Source organism: Canis lupus, chromosome 17 (genome assembly GCF_003254725.2).
Source record: "Canis lupus dingo isolate Sandy chromosome 17, ASM325472v2, whole genome shotgun sequence".
NCBI lineage: Eukaryota > Metazoa > Chordata > Mammalia > Carnivora > Canidae > Canis > Canis lupus.
The window spans coordinates 21,468,453-21,490,289 of NC_064259.1; the positions used below are offsets into that span (position 1 = coordinate 21,468,453).

General features: G+C 49.0%; 3 protein-coding genes and 1 long non-coding RNA gene across 5 annotated transcripts in view; 2 read left to right on the forward strand and 2 right to left on the reverse strand.

Annotated features, from left to right (window-relative positions):
- The window catches only part of IFT172 (intraflagellar transport 172), a 37,514-nt gene extending 35,053 nt beyond the window's left edge, over positions 1–2,461 (reverse strand). The window contains exon 1 of the mRNA XM_025454331.3: positions 2,245–2,461. Within this exon, the coding sequence (XP_025310116.1) occupies positions 2,245–2,283 (39 nt within the window). The 5' untranslated portion in view covers positions 2,284–2,461. The remainder of the gene's footprint in view (positions 1–2,244) is intronic.
- Positions 2,462–4,257: 1,796 nt separating this feature from the next.
- FNDC4 (fibronectin type III domain containing 4) lies at positions 4,258–7,509 on the reverse strand. Of its 2 annotated transcripts, XM_025454329.2 has the most exons (7): positions 7,160–7,314; positions 6,827–6,971; positions 6,632–6,747; positions 6,199–6,403; positions 5,657–5,746; positions 5,036–5,160; positions 4,258–4,870 (listed from the first exon to the last, which is right to left on the reverse strand). In XM_025454329.2, the coding sequence occupies exons 2-7, from the start codon at positions 6,945–6,947 to the stop codon at positions 4,835–4,837; spliced, it is 693 nt and encodes a 230-aa protein (XP_025310114.1). In that variant the 5' UTR covers positions 6,948–6,971; positions 7,160–7,314; the 3' UTR covers positions 4,258–4,834. The 2 variants fall into 2 exon arrangements, with proteins under 2 accessions (XP_025310114.1, XP_048952045.1); XM_049096088.1 differs by lacking the exon at positions 5,036–5,160 and having other exon boundaries at positions 7,160–7,509.
- LOC125752851 (uncharacterized) lies at positions 5,746–6,750 on the forward strand. Its single transcript, XR_007403314.1, has 2 exons — positions 5,746–5,937; positions 6,590–6,750. It is a non-coding gene; the product is annotated as an uncharacterized LOC125752851 (long non-coding RNA).
- Positions 7,510–9,116: 1,607 nt separating the features above from the next.
- Positions 9,117–21,837, forward strand: part of GCKR (glucokinase regulator) — a 31,256-nt gene continuing 18,535 nt past the window's right edge. The window contains 16 exon segments of the mRNA XM_025454327.3: positions 9,117–9,287; positions 9,579–9,734; positions 9,935–10,003; positions 10,632–10,700; positions 11,052–11,125; positions 11,482–11,548; positions 11,731–11,784; positions 12,987–13,081; positions 15,598–15,703; positions 17,110–17,228; positions 17,834–17,932; positions 18,170–18,267; positions 18,608–18,684; positions 19,069–19,165; positions 19,367–19,464; positions 19,555–19,638. Coding sequence (XP_025310112.2) covers positions 9,228–9,287; positions 9,579–9,734; positions 9,935–10,003; positions 10,632–10,700; positions 11,052–11,125; positions 11,482–11,548; positions 11,731–11,784; positions 12,987–13,081; positions 15,598–15,703; positions 17,110–17,228; positions 17,834–17,932; positions 18,170–18,267; positions 18,608–18,684; positions 19,069–19,165; positions 19,367–19,464; positions 19,555–19,638 — 1,422 coding nt within the window. The 5' untranslated portion in view covers positions 9,117–9,227.

Here is a 21,837-nt window from a genome sequence, read left to right on the forward strand (position 1 = left end):
TCTCTGCCTCTCTTTCTGTCTCTCTCATGAATAAATAAAATCTTGAAAAAAATAAATGATCAACTTTAAGCTTTGAAGAATGGATGCAGTTAAGTGAGAGGAATTATCTGAGGTAGAAGGAATGATATGAGCAAAGGCAAGTCTGGTCAAGAAATAATAATTAAAAAAAAAAATTAAAAAAAAAAAAAAGAAATAATAATTTAATTTAGCTGCAACTACCTTGCAAATAGAACAGAGGAGGTAAGGCAGGAAAGACAGTGAGTCCAGCTCAAGAAAGATCTTTGAAATTTGGCCAAGGAGTTTGGGCTTATTTCGTGGGAAAGGGAGAGACAGTGAAAGTTCCAGAATAGGGAGTAAGACAATTAGAGTTGAGACTTAGGATGAATATGCCGCCCGGTTAGTTTTTTTGGATCCCCCCTCCCCCGCCCAAGGACTATGCACTGCACAGAAGCCCAATTTAGAAGTGACCATCTCCCAGTGAATTATTTTTGCCACATCTGTCTGCCACCAGCCCTGGTCCTCACTTAATGGTTCTGCACTAAGGATTTCCCTCCTTGAAATTAAACATTTAGCTTCTGCTCCAATTGCATGATTAATTACTTGGGCTCTAGAGCTCTGGTTTCAAACTTTGTTAATTTTCACTCCTAATCCACTTACCTGTGAAGTCAGAGATTTAAAAAAAAAATGCTTTCTTTATCAAAATTCTCAGAGTCAGAATATAGCCACACCACCACCTTCACCACCCTCCAACTCTTGATTAAATTAGGTTTGAAGGGCTCCTCAATAACCATTGTTCATCTTCCTTCATCATTTTGCCAACTCTGGGCATTCGCCCTTCCCTGCATCATGACATCCTATTTTCAAAGACTGAAGGAGGTTTTCATTTTCAATAATTCCATTAGGGTAAAGAAATCTTTAAATTACATTTTCAGGGGCAGTTTACTGAGCCAATGAGTACACTTCTCTTTTCTTCTCATTTCCCTCTGTTCTTTTTTTTTTTTTTTTTAAGTTTCAGTTTATTTATGATAGTCACACAGAGAGAGAGAGAGAGAGAGAGAGAGAGAGGCAGAGACATAGGCAGAGGGAGAAGCAGGCTCCATGCACCGGGAGCCCAACGTGGGATTCGATCCCGGGTCCCCAGGATCGCGCCCTGGGCCAACGGCAGGCGCCAAACCGTTGTGCCACCCAGGGATCCCCATTTCCCTCTGTTCTAATGCCACATCTTCTGTGAAGCCTTCCTGATTCCTCACAGCAGTCGTAAGGATTACATGAGGTAGGGAACAGAATAATGAAAGCTAATCTTTAACAAGATCTTACCACAGGCTAGGCACTTTGATAAGTGCTTAATATGCACTCTCCTTTTACCTCATAACGCTGAGACAGATGCCATTTTTGGGTACATCTTACAACCAGAAACTTGAGGTTCAGAAAGGTTAAGTAATCTGCTCAGGTTTACATACACAGTTTAGAAGTGGCAGAACCAAGATTTAAGTCCACGTATGTCTGATTCCACAAACCACAATCTTAACAACTAATGCTGCCCTGCTACCTATTAAACATTCACTTGTGACAGATATTTTCACTAGCTTTGTATGATTTTGTCCTTTGAATTTTGCTCTCCTCTCTTGTCTATCAGTTTTAATACTGCTTTTAAGTTTGCAATGGCCTTTGTGTACATTACTTCCTTTAACTCTTCCTCCAAATCCCCCTCAGGTTGCTAATTATTGTTACTCCCGTTTTCCACTCAGAGACTTTGTGTGACGAGGGCCAAAGTCAGCGGTATTGGGTCATTTATTTAAAGTAGAGCTGGCCCTGGGACTTGGATTCTGGTCTCCCAGCTCCAAAACGCAGCCTTTCTTTAGCATGGTTCCTCCCCCAGGGCCCCGCCTCTTCTGAATCTGAAATCTTCATCATCAGAATGAACGTGAGGTCTTCTGCACCCCTCCTCTGGGGCTTGCACCTAGAGCCCTCGTTTCTTTGGGTGCAGACTTAGGCTCGTAGTTTACAAGCGCGCCCACCACGGGGCCTCCTCGTCCACAACTGAAGTTAAATGAACGGGCATGAAAGCTACCGAGGCTAAGAGGCCCGTCTCGCCTACTGCACACTATCGAGCAGAGTCGAATCATCCTTAGAGCCTTCAGTCTTCCGCATACAGTAGGCGCTCAACATCGTGACATTTCAGTTCCCCCTTTTCTTTGCAACGTTAAGGCGGGCGGGGAAGGGAAGAGGCACGCAACTCCTCACCTGAGGGCTCAGCAGGGTCCTCAGGTGCTTCAACTGCATGACGAACACCTGCCTCTCAGCTGCCACCAGTCAGCGACAACTCCCGTGGTTACCTGGACAACCCGCCACGCAGCCGCAGCGACTGCCGCTGACGCAGATGCGAGCGGGGCGCAACACACTTCGCAAGGTCACCACGTAGGTTCGCGGCGATGCAAACAGAACGTGCGCAGGCGCAGTGAGGCCTAGGGCGGGACAACGAGAGGGATGGAATCCTCTCCTTAACGAGCCAATCCCGGCGTTGCCTGCAAACCCAAGCTCAAGCCACGCCCACGAGTCCTAGGCCACCTCGAGGTCCTACGTAATCGCGGTGTTTCTCGCGCTGTGTTGCGAGTAAGTGTGGCTGAATGCATTATTTTGATCTTCACTACCTCGGAGGAAATCAGGGTAGTTGCTTCCATACGTTTTGCAGCGGATGGAATTGAACCCAAATAGGTTATATGACTCGCAGGGGATCGCAAGGCTGGCTAATAATGATTGCTAACTGAATACTCAGTATGCGCCTGCCAGGTACTGTGCATCATCTCATTCAATCTCAAAGCTGCCTTTTGAAGGGGTTGGCATTATTAGTCCCATTTTACATACCAGGAGTCTCAGGATTAGAGGGGCCACTTACCCAAACTAATAGTAAAGGCTATAACTGGGATTCAAGCCTGAGCTGGTGCTTTTAAACACCCTGTGTATTCGTTCTGAACTCCTAGCTCCCTGTCTCCATGCCATGCTTCTTATACTCTGTGCTACTTCCATCCCAAGAAACGATGTGTCCAGAGTCTGAGAGATGAGTGTTTTGAAACCAGTGGCCAATGAGAGGTGCTACTATACAATTAGGTAGCAGTGGATTAAAGACTGCTGCCCAGATCGGGATGCTTTTGTGGTTCAAGGCAGAGGGCAAACCGGAGCTTGGCTCGCCCGATTGCCTAAGATTAAGTCCTGTGATAACTGGGGTTGGAGCTTGGTTAAGTAAAAAGGATATTGACTTCTTGATCTGTATAGATCAATAATTCTGAAAGGGATCTGGGGTCCCTTTCAGAATTATTGTTCTAAATTCTTGTAACATACCAGAGCCTGAGATGCAGAAAAGGCGAGTTAGGAGAATTATTCTTATACCTCCTCTGGAAAAATCTGAAGCTGAGAAGACCTATACTTCTCCAGAAAGGGTAGCATATGCTGTCCAAGCAGATTCTGGGTTCTGAAGCCTTTCCCCCACCGTGGTTGCAAATGTCAATAGATATTTCTCTCACTGGCACCATCCCCCCCAGCCCCTTGGTATTTAGGGAAGAGTAGAGGAAAGCCCCTATTTATACAGGAAACAAGTAGCCCCAGAACCCAAAGTATAAGTCTTTTGACAGGGGAATTCCAATCCCTCAGTTTTATTTCCATAATCCTCCTCTGGATGTAGTGGCAGAGAGTGAATATAAACTCATTTACACTTTACAATTATTATTGACTTTGACCGGATGAACAGAGACAGACAAAAGGGAAAGCCAGAGGGCAGGGAAGAATAGGTATGGGAATGCACAGGATAGGAGCACATGGATCCATTAGTATAGCTGCTCTGTCCTTTGTCCCAAGATACTATTCAGTCCTTTTCTGGAAATTGACTCAGGCTTGATGGAGGAATCGGAGGAATAAATGGTGAAGAGCTTGGTTATCAATGTGGGCAGTGAACCTAAAAGGTTACTGACCCCTCTCATGTGGTATAACTTTTCACTTCCCCTGGTGCAGGAGAACTGGTATCTTCCTTTCTTTTGCTTCTCCCCCCTTCTCACTGAACAAAACAAAAGGAAGTAGGGCTCTAGTTTTCTATACCCATTTCTGGCCTCCTCCTCACCCCCTCCCAGGCTAGAGAATCAAAATAACACCTTAAAATCAGAGTGCTCCTGTCGAGTTGGTGGTGGTGTGAGAGGCCCTTGTAGTCAAGGGAGAGACAGTGGGGAAATGTCTTCAACATACTATACGGTATACCATACAGTCAGCTCCAGTTTGTCCAAGAACCTTTATTGGAAAAATGTCCAAGGGCTGAGATCACCAGCAGCTGAATGGGCTACCAGGTGAGAGGGGAGCACCTGAGGCTCCATGGAAGACATTGGAGTAGTGCAGTGCAGCATCTGCCTCCAGACCCAGGCAATTCCTTTTCATTGCTGGGGGAGGGGAAGTAGCCAAAGAAACACCCCTCTCTGAGACCCAGAGGCAAGATGTGGGGGCAGCTGGGGATGCCAAGAGTCCTGATGCAGGTGAAATGGGGGCCCCATTTGGGACCTAGTGGGATATGGTTGAACAAGTGACTCTCCCCTGGATCTGGGGGATGGAAGGACATATCCCATCTGATAGCCATTCCTCAGGTCCCGGGGCACAGACCCTAAGAGACCTACCTTCTGGCCCTGCTCACAGTGGAAAGAGGATGGATACCAGGCCTGAGATTGTGGGAGTGTCATTACCCTCTGGGAAACTGTGGGATCCTTCACTCTTGGGCACATCACTGCCTGAAGCTCTCCCTGACCCTATCCCATCCCCAGGTTGTTAGTGCATCCATTTTCTGGTTCTGTTTCTTCACTCATACATCAATGGTGTTGATGGACGGTGACTTTTTCTGTAAAAGAAAAAGGCTTGAGTCTCTGATTTCAGGAAGGAAATAGCCGCCTGCATCCCAAATATCCATCTTCCCTCTTTTCCTACCCCTCTTTGGCCTTCTCCCTTTCCCTGGCTGCTCCTAGAAGCAAGATCACCGTTCCCTCCCTCATTCACCGCACATCACCTGTCTTGTCCCCACTGGCCTTCCCTGAGGACTCTGTTCCGGCCCCTTCCCCTTCTCCTTGGGGTTGTTGTTGGAGTCGTTGTCCTTGATGATATCATACTGACGGCAGAATAGCCCAATTACAGCTGAAACACAACAATACAATCTGCACCTTGATCTTGACCTCCCTACTCACAGCCGTGAAGGGCAGTGAGATACCCACAGAGTTTCTAGAAAACCTGAGAGGAGAACCCTTGAATTTCTAGTACTCGTGTGAGCATCACCCTCTTAATCTTCCTCTTCTCAAACTTTTTTTTTATGACTTTTAATTTTTAGGTATTCATGAGAGACACAGAGAGAGAGAGAAAGGCAGAGACATAGGCAGAGGGAAAAGCAGGCTCCCTGTGGGGACCCGGATGCGGGACTTGATCCCAGGACCCTGGGACCACAACCTGAGCTAAAGGAAGATGCTCAGCCATGAAGCCACCCACGCACCCTTTCTCCTCAAACTTCTGCTCACCCCCCTCGACTAAGCATCTCCCCACTCAAAATCTCTCCCTATCTCTTCTCTCCTTCACCACCTCCCTCCTGCACTGAGCCCCACTCCCCGGTCCTTGGTCCCCGGTCCAGCTGCTCACTCACCAGCCCACATGAGCAACACCACCACAATGATGACCACTTCCCCCGTCTGTAGGGGTCGCTCTCCATCCAGACCCTCCACTGTGATGTCACCTGAGGAGGAGGAGATAGCCTCCAGGTTATGGGGAGCTGCTAGAGAGCTCTTCTCTGCAGACAGGTAAGGATGGAGAGTCTGGGGACTAGTGTCGGGGCAGACCGACCCATCACAGGGTTGCCTCTCTTAGCCTCTCTAGGAAGCTGTTGGTGGACAGGTAGTTAGAGACCAAAAAGCAGGAAGGCTGTGGGTGAGTACTCACGCAGGCTGTGGTGGCCGTGAACTGAGGTTGGTTAAGCCCTTCTCCCAAACGATTCATTATCAGCCTGTTTATACCCAGTCCCCTGCCAACCTTTTCCCTGCGTTTCTTGGCAGTATGATGAGTTAAATCATCCTTTTATTCATCTAAGCTAGACTGCTGCTTGATTGGGGGAACATAACAGGCTGAAGGCCGGTAAAAAAGCCAGGGAATCCAATGCTTTCGGGGGTGGAGAATAGCTGAGACCCTCACCTGGGCTTGAGCTGTTTGAGGGTAGCCGGTCAGAACCCTTGAGAGTTCGGAAGTGCACCCGAGGCCCTGGGGGGCTCTCTCCTCGGAGCCCGATGCTCCTGACCTGCACTGTGTAGTCACTGTCTTCAGCCAAGCCCCAGAGGGCACAGGCCCGAGTGGTAGTGTTCACCTCCCGGATCACACGCTGCCCAGGGCCATTCTGTCGCTGCAGGGAGATGATGGGACAGGAGGGCAGTCTCACACCAGTCCCAGGACTCTTGAACATGCAAGCAGTCCACAGAGTAAGGGTGAGAAGGGCAGCCGGAGCCAGGGAACACCCGCTCCCAGATTCCCCCACCACCAGGTGGTGAGCTGAGGTCTGGGGTGGGGGCAACTGAAGGAATGTTCACAGATCCAAGGACACAGGTTGAGGGAGCAGAAGGGTGATTCATACTTGCTGGGAAATGGAGTAGCCAATGACGATGTTGCCTTCTGGGACGTCCCAGGATACAGTGGCCGAGTTGGCTCTGAGGTGAGTGACTGTCACATTCACAGGAGAGGGAGGTCGGTCTGTGGGTGCCAGAGTTAACAGATTAACAGGTTCCACCGGCGGACTAGCTCTGGTTGATGCTACTACCCCTTTACTCACCTGCTCGCACAAAGCCCAGGTCACAACTGACCAGCAGGAGGACCGTGGGGCTTAAATATGGGGAGAGAGGCATCAGCGAAGCCATGGTCCCCACCGAGTCCGCTGGGAGGCACCGGGGCATCCGCTTGACATCCAGGCGGGGCTCCTGGAGGTGGCAGGAGTTGTGGGGGCGGGGGTCAAGGACTGCCCAGAACGGCTCGGTGGCAGCCGCTGTCCCGGGCTCCCCACCGCCCACAGCGGCCCGGGAGCCCCCCTTCTCCCCACGCCTTCCCCGCCCCCGCATCACCCGGGCGTCCCCAGTGGGCGGCTCTGCCCTGCCCAGCCCACACCCACCTCCGCCGGTCCTCGTGGTCTGTCAGGCCTCGGGGGGCTGCTCGGTGCCCAGAGGGCGGCCCATCGCCCGACGCGGTGGCGCTGGCCCTACCCCATCCCGGCGCGGGCCCGGCGCGGCGGGCAGCGCGGACCGAGCTGCGGGCAGGGGGCAGGCGGAGGCGTAGCGGGAGCGGGCCGCGGGGCTGCGGGGGCCCCCGGAGCTCGGACGGGCCGCGTAGTCTGTCTCCGGGCAGGGGGCGGTGCCGGCGCGGCCTGGCCGCTGGCCTGAGTCCCGGTGCGGGAGGCAGTGCGGCTGCCCCGCCGGCCCCTGCAGCGGGATGTGACCGTCCCGGCCAGCCAGCCGCCGCCTTCTGCAGAGCTGGCCCGGCTCGCTCCGCCGCAGCCCGAGCGGGACGTGCCGGCCCGCCCCGCCCCGCTGGGGTTCTCGCCGCCGTCATCCCCCTCATCCCCCCCGCCTCCGACCCCGTTCTCCCGGGGCTCCTCCCACGACCCTCCCATTGGCGGCCTCTCGGGTCCCCCTGCCTCTGCTCGCGGCTGGGTCCCAGGAGCCTGCGGGGGCGTGGGGAGAGCCGCGGGTGCGAGGGTCTCCGACACGTGGAGGGCCCCTCCTTCCCAGGGTGGAATTAGCCAAGTTGGGAGGAGAATTCCACCTCCCCTGCGGGAGGGGATAGCGTGGCGGAGAGAATTGTTCTAACAATCTCCTACTTGTAGACTGCGTCAGCTTTTAAATCTCTTCCCCATTCATAATGTGATATTGATTCTCTTCGCTCTCTCATTCATTCTTGAATTTATTAAGCAAATATTTTTTGAGCATCACCTATGTGTCCTGGCGTGTGAAGAGCCGGAGATACAGCGATTGAGATTGCTGGGTTTATAGGGAGGAATCTAAAGAGCAGCGACCTACGGTCTTGTCTTAGCTCTGCCACTTACTGCCTGGCGCCGAGAAATTGGTCATCCGAGTGTCAGGTTTCCTAAAATCAGAGCGTCCAGAACCTCATAGGGCCGTTGGCAGGATCGAATGAGACAATGGTGGGGAATGTCTTTAAAAAATCTTATTTATGACACTGTGTGAGTCAAGGATTATCATTAATTTGTACCAATCTGTTAGTTACTTCATTCATTCAACAAACATGTAAATCTTTCAGGTATTTCATGAGATCTGGAGTGACAGCCTGGGTGTGAGTCCCAATTCTGTCAACTGTGTGATCTTCAGCAATGACCTAACTTGTCTGAGCCTTAGTTTCAACATCTGAAAAATGAGGGTGTCAATATCATCTTCTTAGTGTTGATGTATCCAATGAGATACCTTATGTGAAAAGTGCATGGTTCAGTGTAAATAAATGTTGGCTAATGTTATATTTAGGACAGATGCTTTGGTTTCTAATTCTCATTGCAGCATTTCTATTTCTGTGGTACTTTTGCCTCTAATATTCAGTTCATCGTGTGCCCCCCTGGGGCTCCAAAGCTTCTGTTGCCTTCCTTCTGAGATGAAAGAGTGAAATGGAGCAAGAGGAGCAGGGAGGACTGTGTGTTCTGAGCATGTGATCAAACCATGGCCCAGGTCCTCTGACCTCTGCTGTCCCTGAGGACCCTGATCTCTGGCCTCCTGATGCATCCTGGTCCCAGGGCACTCTTGCTCAGGGATTCTCACTGCCCTGGGCCTGGGCCTGGGCCTGGGTTTTATCCTGCACTTCCAGGTTTTAGGCCATCCAGAGAAGAGGTCATTGTATCCAAAGGTTAAGAGTAATGAACCTCAGGTTTTCCCCCTCAGGGGCAAAGCTGAAGCTAGAGGGTCTGCATACATGCCCAGAGGAACCCCAGGAGCTTCCCTGGGGTGATCAGAGGGCTGGCGGGGGGGGGGGGGGGGGGGGGGGGGGGGGGGTCTACTGACCAGGAAAGGGTGCAGGAAGTGGTGCTTGGAGGGGGTGGTGCTCAGAGAGGCCAGGATACTTGGGTTAATCATCACTGTAGCTCAGATAAGGCCCTGCCAGCTGGAAGCAGTTAGCGTGACAGAAGGGTTTGTGTGGCTGAAGAGGCAGGCACGACAGCGTGTCCACAGCGTGTGACCATGCCCAGCACAAAACGATTTCAACATGTGATTGAGACCCCAGAGCCTGGCAAGTGGGAGGTGAGACCCCCTTCTACATGTCGGTTTTCTGCATTGATTCCTAGAATCATGTCTCGTCTGGACTTCCCTCCATGCTGGGTTTCTACTCTCCCTCTCTTCCTTCTCATCTTCCTTCCTGATCTTCTGCCCCTATTAGGCCCAGAGTACCGAGCGCAGGCTAAATCCTCGGGTGGGGTGGATGTGTGTGTGTGTGTCCAAACATTGTGTCTGCTGCCACTCTTACCTCCAGATCAGCAGGCATGAATGAGGCTTTGGCTTCCTGACTGTATTCTTGTGCCCCTTTCCCTCCAGTTGTCTGGGTATGAGGCAGCCCTGCCAATCACAGAGAAGTCAAATCCACTGACCCAGGACTTGGACAAAGCAGACGCCGAGCAAATTGTTCGATTGCTGGGGCAATGTGATGCTGAGATCTTCCAGGAGGAGGGGCAAATCATGCCCACATACCAGGTGACCCAGACCCATGCCCTGGCCACTGAAAATAAAGATACCAACTCCAACCACATCTTAACGTCTGCTCTCTCAGACCACGGTCCTTGATGTTTGAGACCCAAGGGCCCCTCCACTTCACCAGTTACACCCATACTCCCACCCCCGTGCCAAATCCTCTGTCCTTTACCTGGCTCCTGATTTCTGCCTGTTCCCTACAGCGACTGTATAGTGAATCAGTTCTGACTACCATGGTACAAGTGGCTGGAAAAGTTCAGGAAGTGCTGAAGGTACAGACTCTCCATCTGCCCTCCTCCTGAACTTCTGCTCCCTCCACCTTTCTCTTTTCTTGACCTCCCTTTCTCATTTTGCTCCATCGCAGTTCTCCTTTCTCCCAGTCCTCCCTTTGGGATCTTTATTGTCATCTTATTAATCAACAGTAATTATAATAACTGTTACCTGCGTAATACTTTATAATTGACATTGTACTTTCCCACTCATTACCTTTGCAAAACTCTGTGAAATTGGTGTTATGGTCTCCATTTTTTTTTTTTTTTTCAGATAGGAAAACAAAGAACAATCACAGTAGCTTGCCCAAATATATCCAGCTAGTGATTGCTGGGGAACATTGTTTTAATTGATTGGTTGGTTGATGACAAAGCTGCTCTCAGTCCTTCCTGGAACAAGTCAGGGTTGGAATAAGTAGCTAAGCCAGAGTTGGGAGTCAGACTGAAGTTTCGTTCTCAAAAACAGTGTTCTTTCTGTGACACCATATTGCCCATGTTCTATTTCCTTTTGTCGTAAGAGGAGGGTTAAGCAGTCTCCACGATTGCTCTTCTGCTGTTGACAAAGAAAGAATATGCTTCCCCCCAACCTGAGCTAGGCCCTGGTGACATAGGTGTTCTTTTCCTTTCTCAGGAGCCTGAGGGGGGACTGGTGGTGCTGAGTGGAGGGGGTACCTCTGGCAGGATGGCATTTCTCATGTCGGTGAGTACCCTGATCCCCATCCTCCCTCTGCCTTATCTGGGTGACTCTCAGGACCATAAAGCTCATCATAGCTAATCTCCTAGGTGGTCCCCTCTAGCCCTCTCTTCCAACAGCTAGATCTTACCACGGAGCCCCATACCTTCTGAACTCACTTGAGCCCCACTATTACTCATGTCTCTACAGCCCATGCACCCCCAATCAATCATTTTAAGTGCCAGATTCCCAGCAGTACTGGCTTAAGCACTGGTCTAAGGGAATCCCTATACAGCCCCTACCCTCTAGGTGTCAAAAATCCAAGATAATCGCTTCCTTCCCTGTCATCACTACTTCATGTCCTCTCGCCCGTGACAGGTCTCCTTTAACCAGCTGATGAAAGGTCTAGGACAGAAACCTCTTTACACCTACCTCATTGCAGGAGGTGACAGGTAAGCCAAGTTGGCCTATGAATATTTTGTGTGGCCTGGATAGTGTTTTTTGGAAGTTTCATTTGAAGACTTTTAGGTGAAGATTGTGTCCAGCTTGCTTGGTCCCTGTCATTCTTGTTGCCTTACACTTGGCCCACTTCACGTACATGTGTTACCTGACCAGAGCAGTGCAGGTAGGTATGTGAGTTTTTCAGCCCTATAGAGTGTTGATCATGGCGTCTAGCAAATAGAGAGTATTCAGTCTATGATAGCTTTTCCCTCAGTCCCTTCTTTCAAAGCAGTCCGTTCTCTGTCTTAGTATACCATAGACTTCTGCTTCCAAACCAGTGCCACTGACCTGGAGTCTGTCCTCTTAGGTCTGTGGTGGCATCTAGGGAGGGGACAGAAGACAGTGCCCTGCACGGGATTGAAGAACTGAAAAAGGTATGTGTTTAACTAGTCGCCAGTCAACCAGACACCTCTGTCTGTCCCTTGTCATGATGATATAAAAGCCCCCACTCCAGCCACAGCCCATTCCCTCCTCCAGTGCTGACCCCAACATCCCCACGCAATAGGTTTGTATTCTAGTTCCTTGTGGCGCTGTCTCACTCATCTTCCTCTCCTAGGTGGCTGCTGGGAAGAAGAGGGTGATTGTCATTGGCATTTCCGTGGGACTCTCTGTGAGTGTGAAGACAGGCTTAGTGGAACCATTTTATTTTTTTTATTTTTTATTTTTTTAATTTTTATTTATTTGTGACAGTCACAGAGAGAGAGAGAGAATGAGGCAGAGACACAGGCAGAGGGAGAAGCAGGCTCCATGCACCGGGAGCCTGATATGGGATTCGATCCCGGGTCTCCAGGATCGCGCCCTGGGCCAAAGGCAGGCGCCAAACCGCTGCGCCACCCAGGGATCCCAGTGGAACCATTTTAAAGGGAGGAAGGGGTGGGACTGTTCCATAGCATGGTAAATAGGTTGATGAAGTGGGGGCTAGAAAACAGAAAGGGTTTGCACATGGAATTTTGATTTTACTCTCACCAATTAAGATCCAGTTGCATGAATGTGGGATGACAGGGAAAGGATCCTATTTCAGAATACCTGTGTATCAATCCATTCAACGACCAAGGTAGATGGACATTCCTAGGGTCAGCAAACTACACTGCCAGGTCAGTCCTGCCACTGACTCTTTTTGTAAATAAAGTTTTATTGAGATATAGCCATTTGTGGGTGTTTACTTTGTATCTGTGGCCACTTCCTGCTACAACGGTAGGGTTAAGTATTTCACAGAGATCGTAGGGCCCCCAAAGCCTAAAATATTTACTCTTGTTCTTTACAGAAAAAGCTGACCCCTGGACCAGTCTCTTGCTACTTAAGCATGGTCCTTGCATAGCAACATGCGTATCTCCTAAGATTTGCTAGAAATGCAGAATCTCAGGCTCTGCCCCAGAACTACCGAGTCTGAATCTGCATTTTAACAAGATTCCAGGTAGTCTGTTTGAGAAGCACCAACTTGGTGAGGTGACCCACAATCTTCTCTCACCGCTGCAGCATATGGATTTGAACAATTCACTAAGTAGAAATGAGTCCAGCCATGCTAGATGTGGAAGGAGGCACACAGGAGGGCAGGACACTGACTTTCAGGAGCATACAATTTAGTTCAGTAGCTTTTAAACTTTACCACACAGAGGATTTCCTTGGAGGAACTTGTTAAAAATACAGGCCTGGAGCTTTCCCCTTCCACTGTGGACCCAGTAGATCTTACCTGGGCCTAGGAATAGGCATTTCTAGCAAGGATTCTGGGGGATTCTGATGCTCATGGGCCTTGTGGGCAACACTAGAGTAACCCCTCTCATCATGCGTCCTTTCTACCCCACCCTCTGTCAGGCTCCCTTTGTGGCAGGCCAGATGGATTACTGCATGGACAACCCAGCCATCTTCTTGCCTGTCCTGGTTGGTTTCAACCCTGTGAACATGGCCAGGTGAGCCTGCTGTAATGAAAGGCAGGGACTGCTCAGACCCCTGGGGGAGGTGGAGAGGAAACCTGTCAACATCTACAGTACAATCATAAAGGAGAGGCATGGTGGATGCAGTCTTATTCAGCACATCTCAGAATAGTAAAGTAAATAAGTATTATCCCTAAGTTATGAGGCTTTTGCTTGGGGGGTTTGTTGTTGTGGTGGTTTTGGTTGGTTGATTTATTCCCCTGTTTCAGAAAGGATTGAAGGCAGCTTTCAAAGGCCACATAAAATACCGGAAAGCATACATTCAAAACAGGCAGTGGAGGGGCAAGGAAAACAGGGCAGCAAGATAGAATGGGCTCAGGAAAATGCATACCATAGAGATAAGCATCTTTTCAAAGGACCAGTGGCTCCTTTGAGCCACTGACTGTGTGGCTCAGCGGCTGAGTGGCCTCTGACTCCCCTTTGCCCAGCTTCCTTATTTTAGCACCCGTTCTCCTTTGTCACTCCATGCATCCCGTGGGTCCCCTCTGGCTACTCAAATCCCCAACCCTGTTCCCCTTTCCTGAGAACTCTGTGCCCCCCAAATCCCCTCCACCTTATTCTCTATGTAGATGATCACTTTGAGCTCAGAGGAGGTCAGCTTATGAAACCAACAGTGCTCTGGTGTGGTTCTGTGGTTGTGCAGCCTTGAGGGTGTTGAAGCAATAAGAAAGGAGATTCTTAGCCCCTTGAGGGAAAGCTCTGATGTTGTCACTTTGGGGTAAGGCCCTGAAATACCTATTTTTTGAAAACATCCCTGGAGATTCTGGTGCACAGCCGGGTTTGGGGAACTCTGCTAACTTAACCACTGGAGTGGGCCTCCTGGTGGAGCTGAAGGCTTCCTGTCACTGGAATATGCCAGTGAAGGTTTGTTGATTCCTCAAGAGCAGCCTTGCATATTCAGTGGTGGTCTTGGGGGGAGGGACAGCTGTGTGCTTTCTGAGGTCCTTTCCTCAACTCCCAGATTCCAGGCTTGTAGTGTAATTTGTGTGAAGATATAAATGAGTCTGAGATACTTTTAACCCTGCTCCTTTTAATGGAGGACTCTCCTTCACCAAAAATGTATCTGCTGCAGTGGATGCTAATTTCAGGCACTGTGACTAAGTGAAATGAAGGATTTCAAACAATGTAGGCGTGGAGATCTTCCAGTTGTTCCTTAAATCGGTGGCTCCCAAACTTGGCTGATCTTCAGAGTCGTCTGGGAAGCATTTTAAAAATACAGATTTTTGGGCTCCACTCCAGAACTCCTGAGGCTGACTCTCAGGGTGGGCATGGTATCCAGAAATGGGTAGTTTTTAAAAAACAAAACTCCCCAGGTGATTTTGACTAGCCAAGTTTGGGAATCCCCATTTTAAACCACACGGTGAACACTGGCTCCTCACTCTGCTTAGGTCTCCAGGGACTTCCAGCAGCAGTTTGAGGCCCAATTATAGGAAACACTTTACACAACAGGCATGTAATATATGAAACTTGTTTGCCGTCGAGGAAATACAGATAAAAAAAATACAAAGATAGTTCAAGAAGGTGTAGAGATTTTGAAAGGATGGGATGATAAGGGGAGGTTAGGGAGGCCTTATACAGAGGTCACTCTTGGAGCTCCTGCCACAGTGGAAGATGCGCTGAATATCTCCCAGACAAGTTGATCAGCAGAGGTCAACTACAGAAGATCCCCATTCTCTGAGATTTCAGGCTCACACCTACGCAGAAATCAAGACTGTTACTCTCCTGTCCCAGTAGCATATTGTTTTGTTTGTAATTGGTTTATTTAAGAAATGTTTGCCGACCGTTAGGTGCGGTGCCTCATACCTTGCAGTTTCTTCCTTCAGTAGGAGCTGCTGTTCCTCCCTCAGGTAATGAAGGGTTCACTATTTGGGGAGATTGCCAGAATATATTTCTAGGAATGGGAAAGGCTTCTGGTGGACCTTAAGACTAAATAAAGTGGCAATTTTGACATTCTGATGGTGGGTACTCCTCCAGGGACCTACAGAGAGCTGTAGGTAGTATGGCCATAACAATGGGACATGCACAAGGACCAGGATACAAGAAAGTTCTGGTCTCAGGTTGGAGCTTTATTTTTTTTTTTTTAATGATTTTGTTTATTTACTCATGAGAGACACACAGAGAGAGGCAGAGACATAGGCAGAGGGAGAAGCAGGCTCCCTACGGGGAGCCAGATGAGGGACTTAATCCCAGGATCCCAGGATCACACCCTGAGCTGAAGGTAGACGCTCAACCACTGAGCCACCCAGGCGTCCCTCAGGCTGGAGCTTTAAACTTGAGTGTTGGCTTTGTTCTGGGATTAAATTGCTGAATGTTTTACTAATCCTGATCTTTGGGGCTCAGGGACACAGTGCCCTATGAACCTTCAAAACACACCTCTAGGAGGTTGTTGATGTTAGACCCCAATCCCAATGTGGTCTTTGATCCCGACTCCCATCTGAGGTCCTTCCTTTAGATCCTCACAATCTCCCCACTTCTTTCTCTGTGGGCCCCAGAAATGACCCCATTGAAGACTGGAGTTCCACATTCCGACAAATAGCAGAGCGGATGCAGAAACTGCAAGAGAAGCAGGAAGCTTTTGTGCTCAATCCTGCAATTGGGGTAGGATCCTCCCCACCCCCACCGGGGGAATGCTTGCCACCCAAATGCCTCTGATTTTGTGACATCTTGTCTGAATTCCAGGCATTGTGTGTCAACTAAAATGTCATAAAGCAAATCCGATTTTCTCATTTCATCATTCACCTTAAGATGTTGCATTTCCATCCTAACCCTGTTTCCTAAGTCAGTAATCATTAACCTCCTAACCTGTCTAAGGCATTTCCTGTGTGGAGAACCTCTTTTGCATCTGTGAGTAGAGAGTATTGAATAGAATGGTGAATTGCTTTCTGTGTCTTTTTATGTTTTAGTTTCAAATATGGGCTTAAAACTATGAGAGGCGGCTTCCTTCTTCTGCCTTTTTTTTAATTTAGATTTTATTTCTTTATTCAAGAGAGACACACAGGCAGAGACATAGGCAGAGGGAAAAGCAGGCTCCCTATAGGGAGCCTGATGTAGGACTTGATCCTAGGACCCCGGGATCACAACCTGAGCCAAAGGTAGATGCTCCATCACTGTGCCACCCAGGTGCCCACTCTACCTTTCTAATCCTCTCCAAAATTGGGTGGGCCTTCCAAGCCTCCAATGCTCCTGCACCTTTTTCTCAGGAGTAAGGAGGTACAGCACTAGGGATCCAGCACCATCTCCCCTCACTTTGACTTTACAAGGGCCTGAGCCAAATCCCTGCCCCTGCCCCTCTCTGCCAGTGATGGGCACATGTGTGAGGTTCTTGCTCTTCCCTTTGTGAGATGGGAAGGCAGTAGCCCCGGGTTATGTACGCGGTTGTATCTTTCACCTCTCAGGCACTCAGTTTTCCTCCTGTCTGCAGTTGTTTACTTTTAATCTTCTTTTCTCAGACACCGGGAACACCGTTTTTATCATTCTTTTTGCAATAATCTCTTTATGCTTGATGTGTCGTGTTACATCCCTGTCTGTTACAATGGCTGCTTCATTGGTCTGTCCAAAGAACATGAAATGTGGTGTTTGGATTGACAAACCACTATGAAAAAAATGGGGGCTTGGGTGGGGAGAAGGTTCTTGAAAACAAAGCAAAACAAAATCCTCTCCGAAAACACTTCTTTCCTGCTAACTGTGGCTTCCTTCTCAGAGTCCTGAATATACTGTAGAAATGACCAGAGGTGGCCTTTACCCTCTTTTCTTTCAGCTAAGCCTTCAACCCAGCACTCCTCATAGCACACTGGGCACCGTTCATACTGCCGAATGCAGGCACAGTGGCCTCTAACCAGACTGCATGCCCAGGAGTCACTAACCAGGCTGCATGCCCAGAAATCACTAACCAGACTCCATGCCAGGAGTCACTAACCAGAGAGCATGCCCAGCCGCTACTAACTGGTGAACTCCAGGACCCTCCTTCCTCTCCCAATTCCTTCTGGGTGTCATCACCTCCTCAGCCCGAGGGTCTCAGTGGCTCATCCCGGATGAAAGGTGGAAGCGCTACCAAGATCTTGCTGGAAACCCTGCTACTGGCAGCCCATAAGACAGTGGACCGGGGCATTGCAGCATCTCAGAGGTAGGGAGGAGCTGGACAAGAGATGGTACGGGGATGGTACAGGTTGAGGGATGGCAAGTCCAGATGCAGAGATGAGTTAATGGCAGCAAGGCTGATGCCCTCACCACTCTTCCCGTGGGAAAAGAGCTGGCTGGGGACTCTTACCACACAGTCACTGAGTCTCAATTGGTTCCAGTGGACTCTGGTTTCCTCAGGTCCCACTAATCCCTGAGCCCACCTGGGACATCCAAAGCTAACTTAGTTTCAAAGAGTCTTTGACTTGGGGATGGTCCAGGTCATATTGAAAGAGCCCATTCCACTGGGGGGCTTTTTCCCTTACTGGGATCTTTGGCTGGCTCCCAGATCCCCACTTACCTCCTCATCAAGTCTGATCCCATACTCCTCCTACTGCTCTTTTAATGTCCTTATCCCTCTGTCTGTTCTTCTGCTCACTGAAGCCCTTTCTGTCCTTTGTAATGCATTTTGACAGTACTCACTGCACCTCCGTTAGGGACCAGCAGAACTTAATTTTAAGGAAATGGTGCCTTCTCCTGGGCAGGGATGGGTACCTAAGTTTTCTGAGGGGGCAATGGGACCACCCTGGGAGCTGGTGACCTTTCTCCCAGGTGCCTTCTGGAAATCCTGCGGACATTTGAGCGGGCTCATCAGGTGACCTATAGTCAAAGCACTAAAATTGCTGCCCTGATGAAACAAGCCAGCAGCAGGTGGGTGAAAATGTTTTGGAAGGGGGGAGGTGGTGTGGATGGGGAATATCCCGAGAGCAGTGGAGATTCTACCAGATATGTTAGCATGTTGACGGGAACAGATCTGCATGGTGGAGGGTCGTAGCAGGCCTTCTGTTGGTTGACTCCTGTGCTCTGCCATGTGCATCTTTCCCTGATTCCTGGTCTTTTCTCACTGTGATGTCTCCTCCCATGTCCTGATCGCTGCCCCATTCTCAGCCTGGAGAAGAAAGGCCGAGTATACCTGGTTGGCTGGCAGACCCTTGGCATCATTGCCATCATGGATGGAGTGGAGTGCATCCACACGTTTGGTGCTGGTGGGGCCCCAGTCCATACTTTCTTCCTGGTTCCTCCTGATGCAAACCAATTGTTCTGCCATCCAAACACTTTTCTACTCCCAACCCATGGGGGTTCCTCATTCGCTTTCCGTCCTCTTGTATCTGAATAGGCATTTCAGTTAATTGCTCCTTCCTTTGAAACCGTACTCAGGCCTTGGTCCCTGGACTCCCAGCCCTGCTTAGACGTGGCCTCCCATGTTACCTCACCCAACGCCCCCTTGCCACTTTCCTCCAAGCCCCATTAATATCCCCCCAAGCCTAGAACCTTTCTTTTCTATAAAGCCCATCATTCCTCTCTCCCTGTCCTTAAACTTTCCAGATTTCCAAGATGTCCGTGGCTTTCTCATTGGTGATCACAGTGATATGTTTAACCAGAAGGCTGAGCTCATCAACCAGGTAGGAGGATGATGGGACATAGGGCAGGTTGTGAAGGTGACTGGTATGCAGAGAGTGGGAGGTAAGGGGAGATGGAGACAGGTTGGGGAGTACAACAGGGCAGATGGTGCAGAAAAAGGAATATGGGTTAGAGGTCAGGAGGCTTTGGGGCAGCACAGGGAGGGTAGAAGGCTCTGGGTTCACCCTCTAAAGCTGGCTCTAGTCCAGTGCTCTTCCCTCAACTTGCTGCATCATCTTGGCCAAAACACTTTACTTCCTTGAGCCTCACTTCTTTGATCTATATACAAAACACTGTATGAGAGGTCCTGTGAGGCCCTCTGCAGTCTCCAGGTCTATGTACTAGAGTTCTTCATAGAGGGGGGACTCCCATCTTCGTCTGCACAGGGTCCCCAGTTCTGCTTCTCCCAGGAGGACTTCCTGACTTCCATCTTGCCATCCCTCACGGAAATTGACACCGTGGTCTTCGTTTTTACCCTGGATGGTGAGAGGGAAGACGGGAGCAGGGGGATGAGCAGCTGGAGGCAATGCAATGACTCAGGGGAACTGTCATTTTTCTGGGTCTTAGGGCACCTGCTCAGAGGGAGGGACAGGGGCATGGGTCCTGACTGAATCCCTGAGGGACGGGAAGAAGAGCTGAACAGCCAGCCTTCCAATTCTGGTGCCCTTCCCCCCTTCCCCCCAGACAACCTCACGGAGGTGCAGACACTGGTGGAGCAGGTGAAAGAGAAGACCGCCAACATCCAGGCCTTGGCACATAGCACTGTGGGGCAGTCCCTGCCGGTGAGTCCAGCCATGAGAAGGGAACCTGGGGTGGTGATTGCAGCAAGGCCTTCCTGGAGATGCTGCTCTTGATTTTCTCTCTCTCTCCAGACCCCTCTGAAGAAGCTCTTCCCTTCTATCATCAGCATCATGTGGCCACTGCTTTTCTTTGAATACGAAGGGAATTTCATCCAGGTATGGAGAATGATTAGGTATTATCTGTGTGAGGGACTCAGAGTAGGAGGGATTCCAGAAATTAGAAAACTCAAGGCTGGAAGGTAGAAAGCTTTGTTGGACTTCCACAAAGCCAGCTGGGCAAGTTCTTGTGTTAACCAAGGCAATGGCTCAGTTCTCTCCAGGAATATGCAAAAAAGACAGGCCAGGCCGCTAGTCACCTGACAGATACTCATTTGTTCTTTATATTACAGGTTCATTGTCGATATTTAGTCCTCCTTACTCTGCACTTTACAAATATTTCACTTATAATATCATTTCTCATAAATGGATCTCCTAAGGGATGTAGGTTTTATCCCCATGTCCTAGATAAGAATGCTGACACTAAGAGATTAAGGGATTGTAATCACAGCCACAAGGCTAAATAAAGCAGGAGTCAGGGCTTGAACCCTGCCCTTGTGACTCTACATCTGTGGTTTTTTCACCGCACAATATTAATTTCAACCATATCCATGAGTTGAGCCAGATTCTTTTATTCAGTCATTGAACAAATATTTTTTTTATGCACCTATCCCATGCCAGGTACTATTCCAGGGATAGGGAATATAATAGGGGATGTTAACCTGTGATCTTTTGAAAAAAGATCTGTGTTTTTAAAGAAAATTATAATAGCAATATTTTTATTGTAAACACTCTAGAAAATACAGAAATCAAAAGAAGGAGAAAAGCATCCATAACAACTTTCTTCCAAAAAACCATTTACACAAATTTTGGAGAACGTCCCTCTAGAGTTTTTTATGCATATGTAAATATATTTATAAAAAAATAGGACCATATTTGACATGTGTTTTTTTTAAGATTTTTATATATTTATTCATGAAAGACACAGAGAGAGAGAGAGGCAGAGACATAGGCAGAGGGAGAAGCAGACTCCATGCAGGAGGCCCCAGTGGGACCCAATCCTGGGATCACACCCTGAGCCAAAGGCAAATGCTCAACTGCTGAGCCACCCAGGCATCCCTGACATGTTGTTTTTAACTTGCTTCTCTTCATTGAAAATTATGAACACCTTTCTGTACAAATATATCCACGTCATCTTTTTTTTTTTAAGATTTATTTATGTATTTGAGAGAGAGCACAAGTAGGGGGAGAGGAAGGGACAGAAGGAGAGGGAGGGGCAGATTCCCTGCTGAACAGGGCACCTGATGCGGGCTCCCTCCCAGGACCCCACCCCCAGCCCCCCGCAAATCATGACCTGAACCAAAGTTAGACACTTAACCTACTGAGCCACCCAGGCACCCCCTCATTATCATTTTTTTTTAAATTTTTTTTTATTTATTTATGATAGTTACAGAGAGAGAGAGAGGCAGAGACACAGGCAGAGGGAGAAGCAGGCTCCATGCACCGGGAGCCCGATGTGGGATTCGATCCCGGGTCTCCAGGATCGCGCCCTGGGCCAAAGGCAGGCGCCAAACCGCTGCGCCACCCAGGGATCCCCCTCATTATCATTTTTAATGGTGATGTAGTACCTCCCTGTATGGATATACCATAATTTGTTTACTCTCACCTCAATTGTTAGATATTGTAGATAGTTTTAATATTGTGGCTTTTATCAAAATACTGCACTGAACGTCCTTCTACATGTACTTGACTCTTCTGTGAGGAGAAACCCTGGGATAAACCTCCGAAAGTGGAATCACTGGGTCAAAGGGGGTGCAAAATTTTAAGGCATTTTGATGCAGATTGTCAAAATGACCTTGAAAGGTTTATAAACAAAGTGTAAAATTGCTTGTACCCCCACATCCTTCAAACACTGGGTAACACTGTTCTTTTTCATCTTACTAATCAAAGCAAGAGAAGCGAAACTAAACAAAAAGCACTTCACTGTTGTTTTAATTCATATTCTTTTTAAAAAAGATTTTATTTATTTATTCATGAGAGACACAGAGAGAGAGGCAGAGACACAGGCAGAGAGAGAAGAAGCTCCATGTAGGGAGCCTGATGTGGGACTCGATCCCAAGACCCTGGAACCATGACCCGAGCCAAAGGCAGATGCTCAACCACTGTTCACCCAGGCGCCCATATTCTTTTTTTAAAAAAAAATTTTATTTATTAGAGAGAGTGTGTGCATGTGTGCAGGCGTGAGTGGTAGGAGGGGCAAAGGGAGAGGTAGAAGCAGACTCCCCGGAGAGCACAGAACCCAACACAGGCACTTGATCC